At 37.9% G+C, this 19,467-nt stretch overlaps 1 protein-coding gene across 1 annotated transcript in view; it reads right to left on the bottom strand.

The window, feature by feature from the left end:
* Nucleotides 1-609: 609 nt before the first annotated feature.
* The window catches only part of LOC127635928 (trafficking protein particle complex subunit 13-like), a 30,523-nt gene continuing 11,665 nt past the window's right edge, over nucleotides 610-19,467 (bottom strand). Inside the window, exons 4-13 of the mRNA XM_052116230.1 lie at nucleotides 17,278-17,362; nucleotides 17,064-17,191; nucleotides 16,083-16,155; nucleotides 15,746-15,790; nucleotides 14,003-14,020; nucleotides 6,713-6,846; nucleotides 5,987-6,209; nucleotides 4,124-4,224; nucleotides 3,905-4,034; nucleotides 610-1,625 (exon numbers count right to left, since the gene is read on the bottom strand). Coding sequence (XP_051972190.1) covers nucleotides 1,518-1,625; nucleotides 3,905-4,034; nucleotides 4,124-4,224; nucleotides 5,987-6,209; nucleotides 6,713-6,846; nucleotides 14,003-14,020; nucleotides 15,746-15,790; nucleotides 16,083-16,155; nucleotides 17,064-17,191; nucleotides 17,278-17,362 — 1,045 coding nt within the window. The 3' untranslated portion in view covers nucleotides 610-1,517. The remainder of the gene's footprint in view (nucleotides 1,626-3,904; nucleotides 4,035-4,123; nucleotides 4,225-5,986; nucleotides 6,210-6,712; nucleotides 6,847-14,002; nucleotides 14,021-15,745; nucleotides 15,791-16,082; nucleotides 16,156-17,063; nucleotides 17,192-17,277; nucleotides 17,363-19,467) is intronic.

The following is a 19,467-nucleotide window of genomic DNA, read 5'->3' as shown; positions in this document are numbered from 1 at the left end:
GGGAGATATTGTAGCAGGTAGTTGAATTTTGGAATACAATTAATTTTAATAACATTAACCTTACCAATCATCGATAAATGTAATGAAGCCCACCTGTCCACATAGCTCAAACCCTTTTATTAAAAGGGTCAAAATTAACTCTTATAATTTGTGTGATTTAAATTACCCAATATATAAAATGAGAATAAAATACCCAAATGCTTAATGCCCTGTTTGGGCAGCTAGAAAGCCATTACTGGGCAGTTCGCTGTCAGAGCCAAAGCTTCGGAATTCACAAATGAATTCTGTGGAGGCAAGGCATAGATCTAGTGGGGTCAGAGACAAATAAAAAATATAATCTGCGTAAAGCAAAAGCTCATGTAAATGTTCTGCACTTATATAGCGCCTTTTTAAGCCTTCATGGTATTCAAAGCGCTTTACACGGCATCTTATTCACCCATACACACACACATTCATACACCAATGGCGGCAGAGCTGCTATGTAAGGTATGTAAGATAGCCTGCCATTGGGAGCAACTTGGGGTTCAGTGTCTTGCCCAAGGACACTTCGGCATGTGGAGTTGTAGTGGCCGACCCGCTCTACCAACTGAGCCACAGCCGCCCTTATTGTGCCACAACCCCCGCCATCACCCCTGGAAAATTATCTTCTCTTCTTATCGTGGCTGCTAATGGTTCCAGGGCAAGACAGAACAATAATGGGGAAAGCGGGCAACCCTGCCAGGTGCCCCTATCCAGAGTAAAATAATCTGAAATTAATCCATTTGTTTGTACCGCAACAACCAGGTGTCTATAAAGTAACGTAATCCATACAATAAAAGACTCCCCGAACCTGTATATTTCCAACATCTTAAAAAGATAATCCCATTCTACCATATCAAACGCCTTTTTGGCATCAAGTGGCAAGATGGCCGCGACCAGAGTCTGATAATTTGCCACTGACCACATGATATTAATGAAACGCCTAATGCTGTCAGAAGAGCGACGGCCTTGAATAAACCCCACCTGATCTGTATGTATAAGAGATGTCATAACTTAATCTGTTAGCCAAGGTTTTTGACAATTTTTACACCAAACTGGATCAGGGAAATTGGACGGTAACTTTTACACTCACTTGGATCTTTGTCCTTTTTAAGAATCAGACTGATCTGTCCTTGTGTCATGGCTGGCGGAATCTTTCCATTCTTTAATGATTCTGTATAAACTTCTAACTAAAGTGGAGCCAGTTCTGTAGCATAAGATCTAAAATAATTCAGCGGCAAAGCACGTCTCAGAACTTTGATGTATCCTTCTAAGCCAAATTTGATGTAGCAAACCTGTTTTATCACAATACAGAATCCTGATTTTTTTATTTAAGTGTTTATTCACATTGACAGACACTTAAAATCATGATTACGGGCTTTAAAAATTACATTTTAAAACAACCACCTTTACCATTACAACAAAAGGTGATTAATAGGTCCAGGCAGATTTGAGAAGTTGGTCCATTGAGATACAAAGTGCAAAGTTTCACATGGTTTTCAGCTTTCTGGACTTGTGTAAGGACACACCACACAGACCTGTGCAATGTCATCATATTCATACGTTCTTTTCAGGAAGGTATCCGTTACTCTCCGTCCTGATATGCTCTGAAAGAAAAAACAGACAAGACAAATATATCTTAATCCATATTCCCATTCTTATACCTACTAATTTATACAACATTCACATTTCAGTTATTAAAACGTCTCTAATAAAGTGTCCCAATCCATCCCAGATAAGTGTCACTTATCTGGGATGGATAAGTGAAAAGAAATCTAATTTTGCTCATAAATAAATTATAAAAAAAAAAACCATATATATAATGAAGTGAGTTTTCAAAATTTTAATACAATTCAATTAAAAAAATTATATTTATGTGAAAAAATAAAAAATAAATTATAACAAAATTTTAATTCTGGTAACATTAAATGTTTTTTTTTTTTTTTAATCTTTAGTTAATTTTCTAAATTCGAATTATATTTAAGTGAAAAAAATATCAGTGAGAATTTTAGTACATATTTCAGAATTATTTAAAGTGAAACAAATTTGAATTTAGCTCACTTTCGAATATAATCTGAATATTGGTAATATTTATTTGAAAATATTTTAATTTAGTGAATTTTCTAAATTAAATTATAATTCAAGTACCCCATGTAAAAATTTAAATATTCAATATAATTAGAATTTTGGTCATTTCAAAGTGAATAAAAATAAGAATTTATATTTTTTTTTAAATGTAAATTTAATAATAATAAAAAAGAATATTTAAGTGAAAAAGGTACAGTTACACAATTAGTATGTTGCATTTGTTTATTTTTGAAATTGAAAACAAATGTATATAAATTACACTTTGAATTTAGTTTTTCCATTTCAAAAGAGATATTTTATGATATTTTGGATTATTCGTTTTGTTTAAAAAATTGGAAAGAGAGAAATCAGCTCAAATTCTCATGGTAATTGCTCATGGATAGAAAACGAATATACACGCTTGAATATTTGATTTGCACATGTGGATGGACCTAAAACGTGATTGGTCAACCTGGCTCATCAGTCCTACCTCAATCACGTCCATCAGAATAAGAGTTCAACACAATACAACTCTGCAGATCATTTTTCATTTAGAACATTGACATTCTTTACAATGATTCTGTGGCTTCTATTTTAAAAGGCTGGGTGGAGATTATTAAAAAATGTTGTGATGCAAATGACCAAACATAACTACAAATGTACACATTTCAAAACATTGTAAATAACTAGACTTCCATTAGTAAGTTAATAGCCTTCTGGTTAATGCTGTTATTTAACATAGCATTCACAAATAAGACAAAACAAGTTAGAATAATGGTATACTGGGGTACTGCAGGTAAGAGCTGGAAGCCTGTCCTCTACTCGCTACACAGCAGCTAAACTTTTATAATATGGTCCCAACAGACAGCTCATCACACGAAACAGATGCAACCTTTGAGAATGCGCTACAAAGGAAACCAATCCTGCAATTTCATGTAGTATCATGCGACAACAGGCGCCGCAAAAGAGACAAAGACCAATTGCTGTTAGTGAGCCATCTAGCCAGGTTGTCAGTGGAAACCTGAAGTGAAAACAAAAGCCAGAGCAAGTGATATTAAGCAAAAGTAGGAATGGCAATGCACTATCAAATTGTTGGATATATGCAAGTAATGTATAAAAGTCTGTGAACCGTCCTCAGAACCGTAATGCTGCATCAAAGCATGTTAAACATGGGCGAGCCAAATTCAAATTTGTGTGCGTATGCCATTCTAAATGACTTAAGATGTTCAGAACACTATTTGGAGGAAAATTAATAAATATCACGTACAAAGAAAGTGTCCCACTCCACCTATTGTACATTTAGAAAAACCAAAATTCATAGTTTGCAGCACAACATTGTATAATTGTAAGCCCAGTTGAGCACCACAGTGCTACTGAATCCACTGTTGTGGAGGGGCACCAAGAAGACCAGTAATGACAACAAGACAAGTCAAGACCGTGAGGTGAGCCGCAGGAGGATAGAAGCAACAACCTGCAGACATGTCCGGGAAGGCAAGACAATGAGAAGATCTAATGATAATGAAGCATGGAGCATTCGACAGCGGATGGAATTAGCATGAGAGGGTGAACAAAACTTTCTTTTCCAGGTGGACTGACAAAACCTGTGCACCCTGACCTCTGTAAATTGTGTAGAAGTCCACCAATCAGATTGGAACTAGATATTTTGGCCACCTCTTGCCATTTTTGTGTGCAACATGCATCATATGCATCAGTGCGCAGTCCATATGAGGTGATGACCAGTCAATATACCAAAGAATGAGCCGCAGTGACTGCATATCAGTAATCACATGCTAACAGTACTGTTTTAAGTTCGTCTTACCTGTAAGCCTTGAACAGATGACACGAGTTTGAGTTGAATGGAGAGATTTCCCAGCTGTCTGCCTGACACCCCGCACCAGTGGATGGAACGAGTATTACACATCTCTAGTAGCAGATCCATAGTCCTCTCACTGGCAACAAACAAACCAGCAGTTCAAACTGACAGATCACAGCACAAGAGTTCATCTATGATCTGACAGCTTCAAAGTGCTGCTCTTACCTGCAGTTTGTGATTTTACATGTGATGTCAAAGGGTTCCTCTAGATTGACAGTGTCTGGGATTAGCTCGAGGGAAAGCCTTACATCACCATAACCAGAAGCCTAGAACAGAGCAGGAGTGTCGTCTTTATAATAGTATGGGGAAATCTACTGTGATGTTGGAGAGTTCCTCATGATTCATTTCTTTAATGCCACTGCATCATTGTCCAACAAGGCTTACTTGCATCCACTTATTAACTAAATCTCTACCCAATTAGCAGGCCCAGATGGAATCTGCTCCTTTTCACATTTTCCGCACTTATTTTGGGGAAAAGCTGTGGAATTATACTAAAAATGAAATGCCATTCACAAATAGGTTTGGGAACCAAGAACCGGTTCCATTTTTTTTTTTAACAACCGGAACCAAATATAATTTGAATTGTATATGTCCATCCATCCATCTTCAACCGCTTATCCGAAGTCGGGTCGCGGGGGCAGCTGCTCCAGCAGGGGGCCCCAAACTTCCCTATCCCGAGCCACATTAACCAGCTTTGACTAGGGGACCCCGAGGCGTTCCCAAGTGAGTGTGGAGATGTAATCTCTCCACCTAGTCCTGGGTCTTCCCCGAGGCCTCCTCCCAGCTGGACGTGCCTGAAACACCTCCCTAGGGAGGCAGGCAGGGGGCATCCTTACCAGATGCCCAAACCACCTCAACTGACTCCTTTCGACGTAAAGGAGCAGCGGCTCTACTCCGAGCTCCTCACGGATGACTGAGCTCCTCACCCTATCTCTAAGGGAGAAGCCCGCCACCCTTCTGAGGAAGCCCATTTCGGCCGCTTGTACTCGCGACCTAGTTCTTTCGGTCATGACCCAGCCTTCATGACCATAGGTGAGGGTAGGAACAAAAATGGACCGGTAGATCGAGAGCTTTGCCTTTCGGCTCAGCTCTCTTTTCGTGACAACGGTGCGATAGAGCGAGTGCAATACCGCCCCCGCTGCCCCGATTCTCCAGCCAACCTCCCGCTCCATTGTCCCCTCACTCGTGAACAAGACACCGAGGCACTTGAACTCCTTCACTTGGGGCAAAACCTCATTCCCTACCTGGAGTACGCACTCCATCGGTTTCCTGCCTGAGTTGTATATGTGCAATTTTTTAATGGAACCGTTAATAAACCAGAATCATTCAAATGTACTGGAATAATTTAATTCCTTATGATTACCATCTTCACTGGCAACCTCGTTTACTTTTAGTAATCTGACACATTTCTGAATGAAACTGGATATTCGACGTGAGAAATGTTGGATGGGATTTTATTCACCAGGATTTGACTGGATTGTGAAAATGGCTGTCCCATACCAGAATGGAGCCAGTTGGTTGGACGTAAGAGGGATTTGTGACATCAGCAAAAAAAGGAAGGCGATTTCAGAGGTGGAGTATGTTTTACATTTTATAAGTGCACTTTGGGGCTGATTGCTAAAATTTTAAACAAATATAAATAGTAACAGTAGAATAATATTTTTGAAAAATATGTTTACAACTATGTACACTCATTTGATATGAAGAATGTAGTCATATCAGTATTTGAGAAAGAGCCGTTTTATTCTACATATGGTGCTGGGCACCACCATGTTCAGATCAAATGACCAGTCAAATATTACACACTTTATCTCAATACTTCTTTGTAAATGGATGTTTTTGGTCTTAGAACAAATTCATCATGGCTGACTGTGAATCAATATTTGTAATAAATGAACCACTGCTAAGTTTTGCGGTTGTAAAATCCATGTGGGATAACTGATGAGTATGGTTAGAATTCATTTGATAATATGACTTTTTATCCACTTGACAGGTTGCAGCTTTCAGCTACTCTAAACGTCAATGTACCATTCTCTGTAGTTGACTGGTCTGTAGTCGTCCCCTCTCCCCAAGGTTGGTTTTCCATACAATGTCTAGTTTGCCGATTACGGTCACCCCCTTTATGACTCCGGCCTTCTCTGCATCCTCTGGCTTTGGCTTTAAACAGTACAAATACTGCCTTGTGTCTAAAGGCTGCAGATAAGACATCTTCCCAAATGTAGAATCACAGTAGAAACACAAAACAATAGAGCTTAGTCAGTTTAGTAAAGCAGACAAGTGTGTTTCTCTCCAATTAAACGGTTCAAAGTTACGCAAAAGCAACACTAAAGTCAGAAAACATGCAAATACTGTATTGAATGGAGCCAGTACATAAGCATAAAAACATACAATGATTTCGAAAGCATAGCCACAAGACGTAAACATTATACGTGTTAACGTGATTTTAGTGTGATAAAATCAGCTATTTACAGATTTTAGCAGGTTACCGCATTTAGCAGCATTTCATTGTCATGACAACAAAGTTGTAATACTGGATATATCTTTACACAGGTAAGGTTAGTAAGCAATCACATCACATCACACTAAAATCATGTCAACACATATAATGCCTTGTGGCAACACTTTTAGTGTTTATCCTCGTGCAAACCCATGCGCCACAGGCTTTGTATTACATTGTAAATGCATTACTTTAAGACATCATTTCTGCATGTGACAGATGCACAGAATGAGTGCAGTAGCATATGTCGATGTTACCTCTCATCTGCAGAGGTCACATTGTTGAGCTCAGTGACGCTGTACATTATAGAAGGTTCCAGAGACACTTTCTCCATGCACATTGGTGACGTGGTGATGTTCTGGATCTGTGCCTCTAAAAACACCTCATCTGTCTGTTGGGTCAAAGGTCATAACCATCAAACCAGCTAGAGATCCAGTTAATTGCAGTATTATTATCTTATGCACTTTATCCTGACACTTTCACACTGTATTCTGATGCTTTACTGACACTTCATTTGAAGGGCATTAAGGGCTTTTTTAAGTGACATTTTATATTAAATGTTCTGCACAAAGAATCAATGTTTTTAAATTATTTTGAGTGTGTATTAAAAGTGGAAGTTAGTTCATGCCTGCAGTTTAACAGCACCTCTCCACAGTATTGTTTTTGTGTCAGAAGAAAGCAGCCCATGCCAAGCCTGATTAATTCAACATTTTGCAATGGATTAATTTAAAAATGGACAAATAAAATCTTTAAAGAATGTTCTAGGTTTAACCCTTGTGCAAACTTCAGGTGTCTTTAATTTTTACATTTTTATATTATAATTTTGGCTGTGTTAATGCCAATGGCATACATTTAGCCAAAGGTGTGTATTTTGGGGGAATTTTCAACCTCAGTTCCTAAAATACATCTATAATACACTGTGTGCACAATAGTTACACTCAGGACCTTCAGGACAAAAATGTCACCATTGACAACCATTAAAACAGCAATATTTGATCCCAGTGCCATTAAAGCATAAAATCATGAATTCTATGATATTATGCTTTCATTCTGGAGCCCTGGCTTCAAAATTATTATTATTTTATTTTTTTATATTTCCCACCAGATGGCACCATTTTTCTCATGTTTAGCCTATGGAGCAAATACATTCTTTTTGCCTATTTTCTGTTTGCTGTATTATAGAGCACCGCAGGCCAATTTAATAAATGATGCAGCTAAAATTGTGTGTACGTGTGTGTGTGTGTGCATTATGTAAACAAACTGGCATTTAAAGGGTTACAATTCTGAAAATAAATGAATATGTGGTAGCTATGATCAGGACTGATGTTGATTAAAAAAAAAATCAACATAAAAAAGTCAGTGAAAGTGGAAAATAATATTAATATATAATATTTTTATGGCAGTTTTTTTGACATGGACATTTTTGTCCTTTATGATCCTGAGTGTGAGTTTTTTTTATCCTACACTGCACAAAAATAATTTCTCCTCTAAGGACCTCTGAGTAACTTTAAGTATACGCACAAGAGTAAATACAAGTTAGGCTCAATCGACAGCATTTGTGACAATGTTGATATAACTGACTCGTCTCTCGTTTATTAAAAAAAAACTAAAAAAAACAAATATATAACACATATTCACATTTTAGTGTAATACAATTGCTTACTAACCTTATCTGTAAAGTTTTATCCAAAACCAGTTTAGCACGGTAAAATCAGATATAACAGGTTTGTTAGCGTTTGGTTTTTATCACACTAAAATGTATTTACATAATATTCCTGTGGCTATACATTTGAAACTATGTGTCTTTAATGGTGAGCGCAGTCATTTTTTTCCTCATTTAAAAAGTTTTACATCCAAGAAAAATTTATAGTAATATTGAAATATATGTATAAAATCATGATCACTCAGATGAGATGAAGAGCTCAAGTCATATCTGTAAACTTATATAAGCTCTTTTATTCTACATGGGACAGGGGCGCCCTGATGGGGGCAGCCATGTTAGGATCATATGAACAGCTGAATACTACTTGTTTAATCTCAGTAACTGCCTTGATATTGAACACGTTCATTCATGGGTTAAATTAATCCTGGCTTACTATGGATGTGAATTTCTACAATGGTACTGGTAACTGAAAACTACTGGTTGAATAATGCAGCTTCCAGGGCACTAGGTGTCACTGTAAGCCAATGTAAGCCACTTTGACATAAAAAGAAATTACTCAGTGCACCTCTCAGCATTTATAGACTAGCCCCATTCACTTCCATTGTAATTGCCTTACAGTGTCTTTGATTACCTTTCAATAAGGTAGCATTGACATGGAGTCAGAAGCTGATGCTATGGGAGAACCAGTCAATGAACAGGACTTTGAAACCCTATATACCATAACACCAATATTATTGCCGGGTGAAGCTCAGAACTCCACATATGCTGACTTTATCGTGAGCATATTAGATGAATCCTGCTTCACATCACCAGGATTTTCATCATCAGTATGGATATCTATCGTGTGACTGGATCCCTACATCAATGCTTCGCAGAGCAACTTGCAACCGATCAGCGGGAATGAGTTCTGCTCTTCTACCTGCATGTGCCAGCAAAGAAGCACCTCTTCAAATCTCTTCAGGGTTTGTATTGCATTTACATTGCACTCATAAAAGAGTATATTGAAGAAAACTAAGAGAGACACTTGATGAAAAGAACATCTTTGTAAAGACAAATGTTTCACAAGTGTGTTCCACCTGCAAGCGATACATCCCTCTGTCTGAGCGCTGTTCTCTAAAAGACTGATTGCGTTCAGTGGAGCGCATAAAACTTATGACCCTTGGCTCTAGATGTTCACTTTCATTCTGAAAGCCAAAGCCGCACCTCTCTCCTGCTGCTTGCTCCTCTATGGCTCCAAACCATACGAGTAAGACGTGAAAGGAGGGGACGTAGAGTGCTGAGATTTTAGGAAGGTTTGTTTCAGGCTCAAGCCTTAAATGCCTCCTTTTTTCCGTATTAGGCAGTTGACAGTTTAGTGCGAGCAAAGTCAATAGTGTGTGCTGAGTCTCGCTGACACAGCCCTTGGTGAGATTTATTGTGTTAATGACAAACACGTGAAACTCAACACGCTATGCTCTTGGCAGACACTTTTGTTCTCAAAACCGAAGCCACTCCCTTCACCTCCCACCAGTGTTGGGTGTAATCCATTACTGAAATTAAATTACCTTTTCATTGATAAATGTAAAGTAAGGGATTACACTAAATGTGTAAGTAATTGAATTAGTTACTTCTGATGTAATTGTGTTAAATACTGTATAGACTATAGAAAATTTCTATATAAAACAATATACAATAATGTTTTCTAATTTAACGCTGTCCGCTTAAATTCTTTGGCCTGTTCATGAATAATTTATTTTATTTTTTATGATTTTTTTGAAAGAATTAAAAGAACAGTTGTTCTGGTCATCTGGTCAAGGCTGATAAGGGTTTTAGAAAGTAATTAGTAATGCAATTACATTTCAGACTTAGTAAAGTAATCTAATTACACTGTAGATGATGTCATTTGTAGTTAGTAATTAATTACTTTTTTAGAGTAACTTACCCAACACTCCCTTCCGCTAATGCTGCTCATCGGCTCCCAAGGGACAATATGAGTGAGCCATGAATGGATGTGATATAGAGTGTGGAGATTTTCGCTGTCTCAAGTCTTGCATGTCTCCTTTTTCTACATATTACGGTCCTTACAATTGGTGTGTATATGATACAATCACGGTCGGTGGAGATTAAAGGAATGTTCGCAGGGCTCTCATTAGTGAAACATGTATGCACTCAGATGAGGGGCCAGCCACCCCCCTTCCGAGAGTGGGAAACAGGACAAAGCAGCCTCTGAGACGGAGTTGCTTTAATTTTTCACTTGAGCCTTAAGAACAGGGTCAAATGGAAAAAGAGCATGTTGGTGGCCAGTGAGTAATTTTTTCTTCCTAAGAATGAAACTTGTCTCGGTTGCCATGTCGGCTCACATTACCGACTAATGACTAATAACCAAGTTTCTAGTGTGACGCAGGTTATTTCGATGCCTGTTAGTCCGGTTTACCCCATGCCAGAGAATTGCCATGCCACAGGTATGTATGCTGGATTGACCCTTTAGAGCAGTTTCTTGCGCACCCCCAGGATAATGCTCTCGCTTTCCCCGCCATTTCATTAAGCTCAGAGGTACAATTCCTCCTCGCCAAAGATGCAAAAGGCTTCTGTCTGTCCACTGAACTGGTTGGCGTTAAGCAATGTGCAGATGCATATATGCAGATATCCCCTTATTGCAGGCCAATTTTTAATTCCTTTTCAAGGGGACTGCATTCCAGTTCAAGGTCCTGTCCTGCTGGTTGTCCTTGGCCCTTCGCACATGCACAGATGTGTAGATGCTGAGCTCGTGATAGCTCATAGCTGAATAGACGGTACAAGTGTGCAAGCACAGAGACCTGTGCTAGCGCTTTGGGACCTCAAAAGGCAAGAGGTGCAAGAGCGAATGAGTGCCAAATCAGCAACTTTATTTGGTAGGGACGAAACTCGACTCAGTCACCATGTTGACACCTGATCGACGAATGCATTCAGTCCATTTTACCATAATTGAATACAAAAAAAAAAATGACTACTGGGCTTGATAGCCGCTGCAGCCACCATTGCCTTGCTAGGCTTGCTCCAGTGCTGATTCAGCCCGAGGGTCCCTCATCACGCTTCGCAACACGTCACCTTCCCTCATAGTGATGCATCGCTGTTAAGCCACACTTGCTAGAGAAGAACCAAGCTTTACTCAACTCAACTCAATTTTATTTTATTTATAGAGCGCTTTCAAAAAACGCACTGGGTACCAAAGTGCAGTACATGGAGTTTCAAAAAATGTAATCACATACACACAGCTTAAAAATGCAACACGCATTTAAAACCAACAAAGACAGGAAAAGATAAATTGACCTAGTACTATTTATAATGAAATTAATTAAAAGCTAGGGAAAATAAATAAGTTTTTTAAATAAGGCCCCCTGGAAAGACACTAGAGACCGAGATGACTTCATGGCCAACAGAAGCTCATTCAAAAGTCTAGGGGCTGCCACCGCAAAAGCTCTATCACCTTGAGTTTTAAGGCAAGATTGAGGGACTGACAGACAGAGCTGATCACCAGAGCGAGAGACCTTGAAGGTAGATGCAAGCTTATAAAATCAGAGATGTACTCAGGTGCTAGACCATAGAGAGCCTTAAAAACATATAGCAACACTTTGTCCTGGATTCTGTATTGGATCGGTAACCAATGGAGGGAAATCAATACTGGGGTAATACACCTTTATTGGAAAGATGTGACAATTGCCAAGATAGACAGACACAAAGTTGTCACCACGGATGCATCCAATACAGGCAATTCTAATACATGAAAGTTTGTGTCCTGACTCATACCGACAGCACTGGAGTTGTGGTGAATATAAATCACCAAGAAGGAGTGCAGTCAAAGTGCCTAATGTTTAACCCGGCAAGCGGAATTGTCCTCTGGAGCTAATAATTTCTCCTACATGAAACAGACCTCCCCAGCCACCTAAACAGCAGAGCAGGTTTACTTTAGTGTCAGGGTGCCAGGACTGAGGACCCTAAATCATTTGAGAGGAATTGGGAAGTATTTGGGAAAGCCGAACCTGTTGGGCATCCATGGCCAGAGCTATGGAGACTGCATGTCATAAACGGGGTTCGCCTAACACAATAGGGTTGTCGCAACCGATGTAAAACACCATACAACAGCCCAGGCACCCCTCAATGAGGTGGCTGTATGCCTAAAAAAGGCAACTCTTTGCTAATTAGTGCTCCTTCTGGGGTAAGGACCCAAAGCATTGCCCTGTACAGATGATACTCTCTTTTATGCAGGAGCATTTGGATGCAGGATGCTCAAAGTATGTCGCTGCCATATCGACCACACAATACCTCTGAAGGGCTTGTCTATAAGCAGCACCCTCTGACCAGCAGAGTTCTGCATGGTATGAGATGGCTAAGAGCCTTTTGCGTTCCACTACCATCCCGGTCTGGGACTTAGCACTGGTGTTAAATGTACTAACAAGTTCCCCATTTGAGCTACTCGAGGCGATAAGTTCATGCTTACTCTTTCTTGACACTGTAATACTACTCCCTTTGGCATCTGTCAAATGTATTTTGATTACAGACTAGGTCTATCGAAGGCTACTCTTAAGCCCAGGAAAGGTTATGCACTCAAAGTGCTGGCAACCCATAAGAGGTACACTAAAACATTCTCTTCTCCTCCCTTTTAATCGGCTGAGGCTAAGAGACTACTCATGCTCTACCCAATGAAGGCATTACGCATGTACACTGACCAAACGAGTCAATTTAGGGTATCAGAACAACTGTTTGTTTGCCTTGGATGCCACACAAATGGTTTGGCCGTCTACAAGCAAAGAATAACTCACTGAGTCGTGGATATTATTGTGCTCGAATATGACTAGCAAGACATACAATGCCCCATGGGCATTAAATCTCATTCAACAAGGAGTATGGCTTCCTCCTGGACATGGGCAAAGGGCGTGTCTCAAGAAGACATATGTCTGGCAGCAGTCTGGGTTTCCCCTAACACCTTCACCAGGTTTTATAACCTGCATGCATCTTCCCTCTTCTTCCACGTATCTCCGGAGGAACAAGGTTGATCAAATTCCACTTATATGCTCACAATGACGTCAGCATAGGTGGAGCGCAAAGCTTCACCAGCCAACCAATTTAGTGTGATGGTATAGGGTTTCAAAGTCCCACCCCATGAAGGGTTCTCCCATAGTTTCAGCTTCTGACGCAGCATCTCGTTCCATCCTTTCAGGGAACCAAGGTTATGCAAAGTAACCTAACCAAAGTAAACTAGGGAGAAGTTGAAATACATTTTTGTTGTAATCAACATTATTCCACAAATGCTGACGATTGAGCTCAACTTGTATTGAACCCAGAATATTCCTTTAACAATAATAATAGTGTGATACATTTATGGCTAATTTTTTGACAGACAGCTAACAAGAAAAACAACATATTTGGCATTTATAGACAAAACATATTTAAATCTGTCAAAGAAAGCAGCAATTGGCATAATTGATCAATTAAAACAAGCATCAATTTCTCACAGTCAAAAAACATTAGGAAATATCGGTTGTCTCTAGAGAAAGTGTATAATTGATTTAGTAGTAACCCATTAGTTTGCACTGATAAGGTGAGTCAGCAAGAAAGCAAAGGCATTGAGAGGAAACATGTGAGGAAAAACAGAAAAAAAGCATTTCTTTCAGCTAACTTTCAGGTTTATTTACTGTCAGAAATTAAACAAAGTAATCATCAGCCTTAGTTAATATTAACTCTCACTGTATGGAAAAAACAAACACCTCTCCTCAGGTACCATTCTCTTAGGTACCATGTGCATTCATTGACTATCAAAATACTTTTTCAATGTTTTTCCCCTTACTTGTTTCTTGGGCTCAAAAGTGGAAAATTAACAAGGTTATGCTGGGAAAAAAAAGGTGCAATGAGAAGGGAAAACAATTACCACTGAACTGAGGTCACTCTAATGAAGGAATAAAACACAAAAATAAACATTAGAGAAGTGAATGTTACATGCACCAGAAAATGACAATGTCAGTTTTCTTCTTCAGGCAGCGTACGTGTGAACAAAACTGCTAAGTATGAATGAAACACAGAAACTAATTACAAAAGGATATCAAATAACACAAATGAATATTTATCAAATGAAAACTCTAAAGCGTAGCCTCAACATAAATCACTTTAAAAGCTGAGAGGCAATGCAGAGGCGCAGGTTAAATAAGACAATGGATCAATAGTACAGACAACAGGTGAGTACTTTACAATATTGTCTTTACACTCAGTTTTTGTACAGCAGGATTCAAAAGTTTGAGACCACTAATCAGAGTTCTTACTACTTCTGAATGTAAATATTTTCTGTGATTTCTGTATAAAGCTTTTCTGAAATCACTATTTAGAGATTGAACACACAAGAGCATTTTCTAGCCCAGGGGTTGGCAAACTTTCCAATGCCAAGGACATCTCAAATATGATAATCCCCTTGCGAGGACCCACAGCTATTCATTTTAATGTATGAAGTCAGATTTATACTGCGGGACTGTTTTATATTGTTATGACACTACAGACAAAAATAAATATTTTCTAGAAAATATTTACTCCATATTAAATTGACAGTCTATCTTTTTACTGCACAATATTAGTATAATAATATATATAAATCTGAAGAAAAACATTTTCAATTCAAATGTATTAGTACAATGCTTTACACTGTACAAGTACAATCACTGTATGTCTATTTAATAAATTATATCTATAATTCTATATAAAAGTATGAACATTGCAAAGAAGGTGAGATAAAACACAATGAGATAAGAAATGTATTTTGCATAAAACTATGAGTAGATTTTTCTTTTTTATTTATTAGTTAAACTTTGTCTCTCTCAATAGAATCAAATAAATCAGATAAACCTCATGATTTTCAACCAGTCTTTAGAAAGCAGAATGAAACATTCTCAAATGTTAACCTTTTTAAATAAAAAAATATATATTTGCACTTTTTCCTCCTAGATCTTTCTTGGACCACCTAGCACCCACTTGCGGCTCACTGGTGGTCCCTGGACCTATTTGAAAACCCCTGTTCTAGCCAGTGCAATATTTTACATCTTAAATAAATAACACTTTACATAAAAATGATGTATTAGTTAACATTAGTTAACTACACTGTACATTAGATAACATGAATTAACAATGAACAATATTATTCTTGGTTCATGTCAAGTCCAACACATACATACATACATACATACATACACACACACACACACACACACACACACACACACATACATACATATTTTACATTAAAAGTTGTTTAAGTTAACATTAAATAATGCATTATTAAATAATATGAACTAACAATAATCAATTGCATTTTCATAAATTAACATGAACCAAGATTAATAAATGCTGTTAAAATCCATTGATCATTGTGAGTTTGTCATAACTAAGGCATTAACTAAAGTTTAATAGAACCTTATTGTACAGAATAAATGGTTCACTATAGACATGAATTATTCCCTGATAATCCCAGTTTTGCCATGCCAGGGAGGTGAAAATGCTTATATTTAAGCTTTTGTTCCCATTAGAATTTTCAATGTGGTTTCAGAGTTTTGGACCCCACTGTATGTATTTTCTCTTAATATATTAAATAAGCACATTTAAAAGCTTCAACTGGACAATGTAAACTTACCTCAGCATTGTAGAATTTGGTTTTTACATCTAGAGGCTTGAGAACCTAGTTTAAAATAGAGTTAAAACTGAAGTTTGAGCTGCAATTTGATTCAACTCCACAGAATCCATGTTACACTCAGGTTACAACATAAGAATAACCCAGCTTTATTTCTTCAATACATTACTACTGCTACTGGTTGTCTCAAACAGCATGAGATCTGATGCCTTCAGTTAAAATGTGAATCTTAAATGTGAATTAAATGTCTCAATACTCACAATGGTTGTGCGAGTGATGGCATGGTGTTGACATCGAATCAATGAGCAAAATGAATCAGATAAAAACAAAATGAGCTCACCTGAAATTTAAAGAACTTCCTAAAGTACAGCTTCTCTCCAGACTGAGCGGTGTAGCTGACCGCACAGACCAAGCTGGAATAAATGACACACAAACATGGTGAGTAGAACAGTGATTTTCTCCCCTTTCGGCATGCCCAATTCCCAATGCGCTCTAGATCCTCCGCGTTGCCTCCGCATCTGAGTCCGTCAATCCGCACATCTTATCACGTGGCTTGTTAAGCACGTTAGCGCAGAGTCCTAGCGCATGTGGAGGCTTCACGCTATTCTCCGCGGCATCTATGCACAACTCACCCTGCGCCCCACCGAGAGCGACCACAAGGAGATTACCCCAACGTGACTCTACCCTCCCTAGCAACTGGGCCAAACTGGTTGCTTAGGAGACCTGGCTGGAGTCACTCAGCACACCCTGGATTCAAACTCAAGACTCCAGGTGTGGTAGTCAGCGTCTTTACTCGCTGAGCTACCCAGGCCCCAAAACAGTGTTTTAACATTCTTGATAAAAGATTATTTGAGACTTTTGACATAGTCATTTACTTTTTTTTATTGATGATTTTTTGTTAAGAAAGCAAACCACTGATACTGATGCACTATTTAAATGAATATTTTGGGACTATGGGGCAGTTTGCACAATGTAAACAGTGCTTTGTGGATAGTTACGTCACATCCCTTCCTGGTATCCTTGTGCGTATTGTGCTAAAGTGTGTTTATTGGCTTTACACGGTCATGTCAGAAGTTGAAAGTTCACACATAACATTGAACAGGCAAGGCTAGAGAGTGATTTTATCACACTAGTCTAATGTTAATATGCATAATGTTTAAGCACTGTGGCTGGGTACACTTTGTAATGTGTATTTTAATATTTAGCATTATTAAGTGTAATACTGTAAACAAAAGTTTTTACACACTGTGAGACCTGGAACATTTCTTTGCGAAATAACAGGAAAGGCTTTGAATGTTGTGTCCATGAGAAGCTCTCCTACATGTGTGTTCCGATCTCCTTGACTTCGTGATGGATGACATCATCAATGCAGCACTCTGGCTTGAGTTCTGAAACCGCAGAATTTGAAGCAGATAAATTTAACCTCTGGGAGCTCGTCTGCAGATCCGCCTGTCCAGAGACAATCGTTGACCAGTGAGACAATAGAGGACGCAAGCTGCCACAACTACTCAGCATTGCTTTATACGAGCCGTTACCTTTACGAGAATATCTTTGACCACTTGATTGCTGTCGTTGTGCACACTGATGTAACTGGAGAAGGTCTCACCAAGAAAAATATTTCTGTACAGGAAATAAAGAGGATACGTGTGTCAGATCACTGGAGCGCTCGGAGATTCAAACAGGCCTGATCTCATTAATAAATCCAAAGAGACACTTTCCACAAATAGGATACAAAATAGTGCTTAAGCCTCTAATACAAGTCTTTTCTCTTTTCAACAAAGAATCAATGAAAAGATGTGCTTAACCTTCAGAAAATCATCAACCTAAGGAGGTCAAGCTAGATATTTGAAGTCCTATTTTATTTTCTCTGCAAACCTGTTATCAAAATGTAAAGTGTCTGGTTTGCGCTAATAGAAATACTATTATAAAACTAAACGTTATGGACATTTGATGTGTTTCAAACCAGCTACTTTAATGCTAGGAGTTCATTTTCTATTAGATAATACTTCGTCTTATATATAGTTATCAATAGAAACATGTTTGCTTTAAAAAGTATTAAAAGGCATGTTGCACCAAACCTTATTTGTGGACAGTACCACACACTCATTACTAAAGCCAAAAATATACAGAAAATGTTCGTTTTTCAATAGGCATATCATTTGATGACACAGTATGCATCGCAAGCCCTATCGTCATTTTATCATGTGCACGATATGAACTGTAGATTCAACAATTACATTTTCACAAGTTAAAATGCTCATTCTTGAGATCAGCAACGGAATTACTACTACATAAAATGGTTTTTATTTCAGTTATATTTGCACTTGTAAAAACGTCCATTCTTGCTATCAACAATGGCATCATAACTTGTGGAAAGAACCATTCTTGATATCAAAAATGGAATATCATCTTGTAAAAGCTGAAATGTTTTATACCTGTAACTGGATTTTCACATTGATCTGTCGTTCACTGCTGTTCAAAACACAATTACAGAAATCTAGAATACATTCCTTACTAGTTCAAATACACATATCAGAAATGTACTAGTAAAAATATTTTTTGGATATCAATGATTACATTGTTACTAGTAAAAAAATAATATGCAATGGTGACATCAACAACTGGATTATAACTAGTAAAATTTTATTTTTCTGATATCCATAATGAGATTGTAACTTTTTATTGATACAATTTAACAATTAACAATTTATTGATATCTGAAATCTATTTCCAGATATCTGAAACATCAAAACTAACATGTTGAAATACATTTATATATATCAGTGTGGCAGGGCGGAGGGCGGAGCCGGGTCGTTATCCTACACACCCGGTCCCATCCTTAACGATCTCTCTCCCGCACGATCCCCTGCAGTCGACCTTTAACCCTCATGGAGGCATAATTAGCCTAATACGGGACCGGGTGTGTAGGATAACGACCCGGCCCCGCCCTCCGCCCTGCCACTATCAGAATTTAACATTTTACTAGTTGTTTTAGTAGTAGTAAATGTTGTTATCAGGAATTAATATTTGTACTAGTTACAATGTTGGTTGATTCTTGGGATTCTGTAATATTTCAGTCCCCCAGATTTTTAAAGTGGTGGTTCACTAAAATTAAATGTTAAAATCTATTCACAAGATGTTATTATGTCAGTTATAATGAATTAAAAGATCTATTGCATTAAAACAATCTTTAGCATAAAATAATGTCTTATTTCTATCTTATAGCAAGCGCTTGGTCATGTCCTTGAGGCACTTCACTGAATTTGACCAAGAAAAAAATAATAAAATGTGCACCATGTCTATAATTTGTGTCATTAATGTAAACATTTATTTGTGTTCCTTTGCCGAGAAAGATATTTTACCCAAAAACGAAATATTATGTTTTTATTAAGACCAGGCTATAAAGTTTTGTCCCCCAGTCTGAACTCTGAGCCCCATCCCACTATTTTTAGCCAATACAAATTTTGGATTCATTCATATATGACATTATGAAATTATGATGTCAACTCTGATTAATTCATCATCATTTGTATTTGTATTTTGAAGTGTATTATAGTCCGGTGGGTATGGTCAAGCTCAACAACTCAACCCCGTCACATGAAATTCAAATATGAAATCAGAACTTTTCAAAATGATATTGAAATACATAAATATTTAAAGAATTGATTAACTTTATGCATGCTTTGTGGTATTCTGTTCTACACTACATGAGAAACAGTGGCCAT

This window comes from Xyrauchen texanus, chromosome 43 (genome assembly GCF_025860055.1).
Source record: "Xyrauchen texanus isolate HMW12.3.18 chromosome 43, RBS_HiC_50CHRs, whole genome shotgun sequence".
NCBI classification, from domain to species: Eukaryota; Metazoa; Chordata; class Actinopteri; order Cypriniformes; family Catostomidae; genus Xyrauchen; species Xyrauchen texanus.
This window is presented reverse-complemented; position numbering and strand designations above follow the sequence as displayed.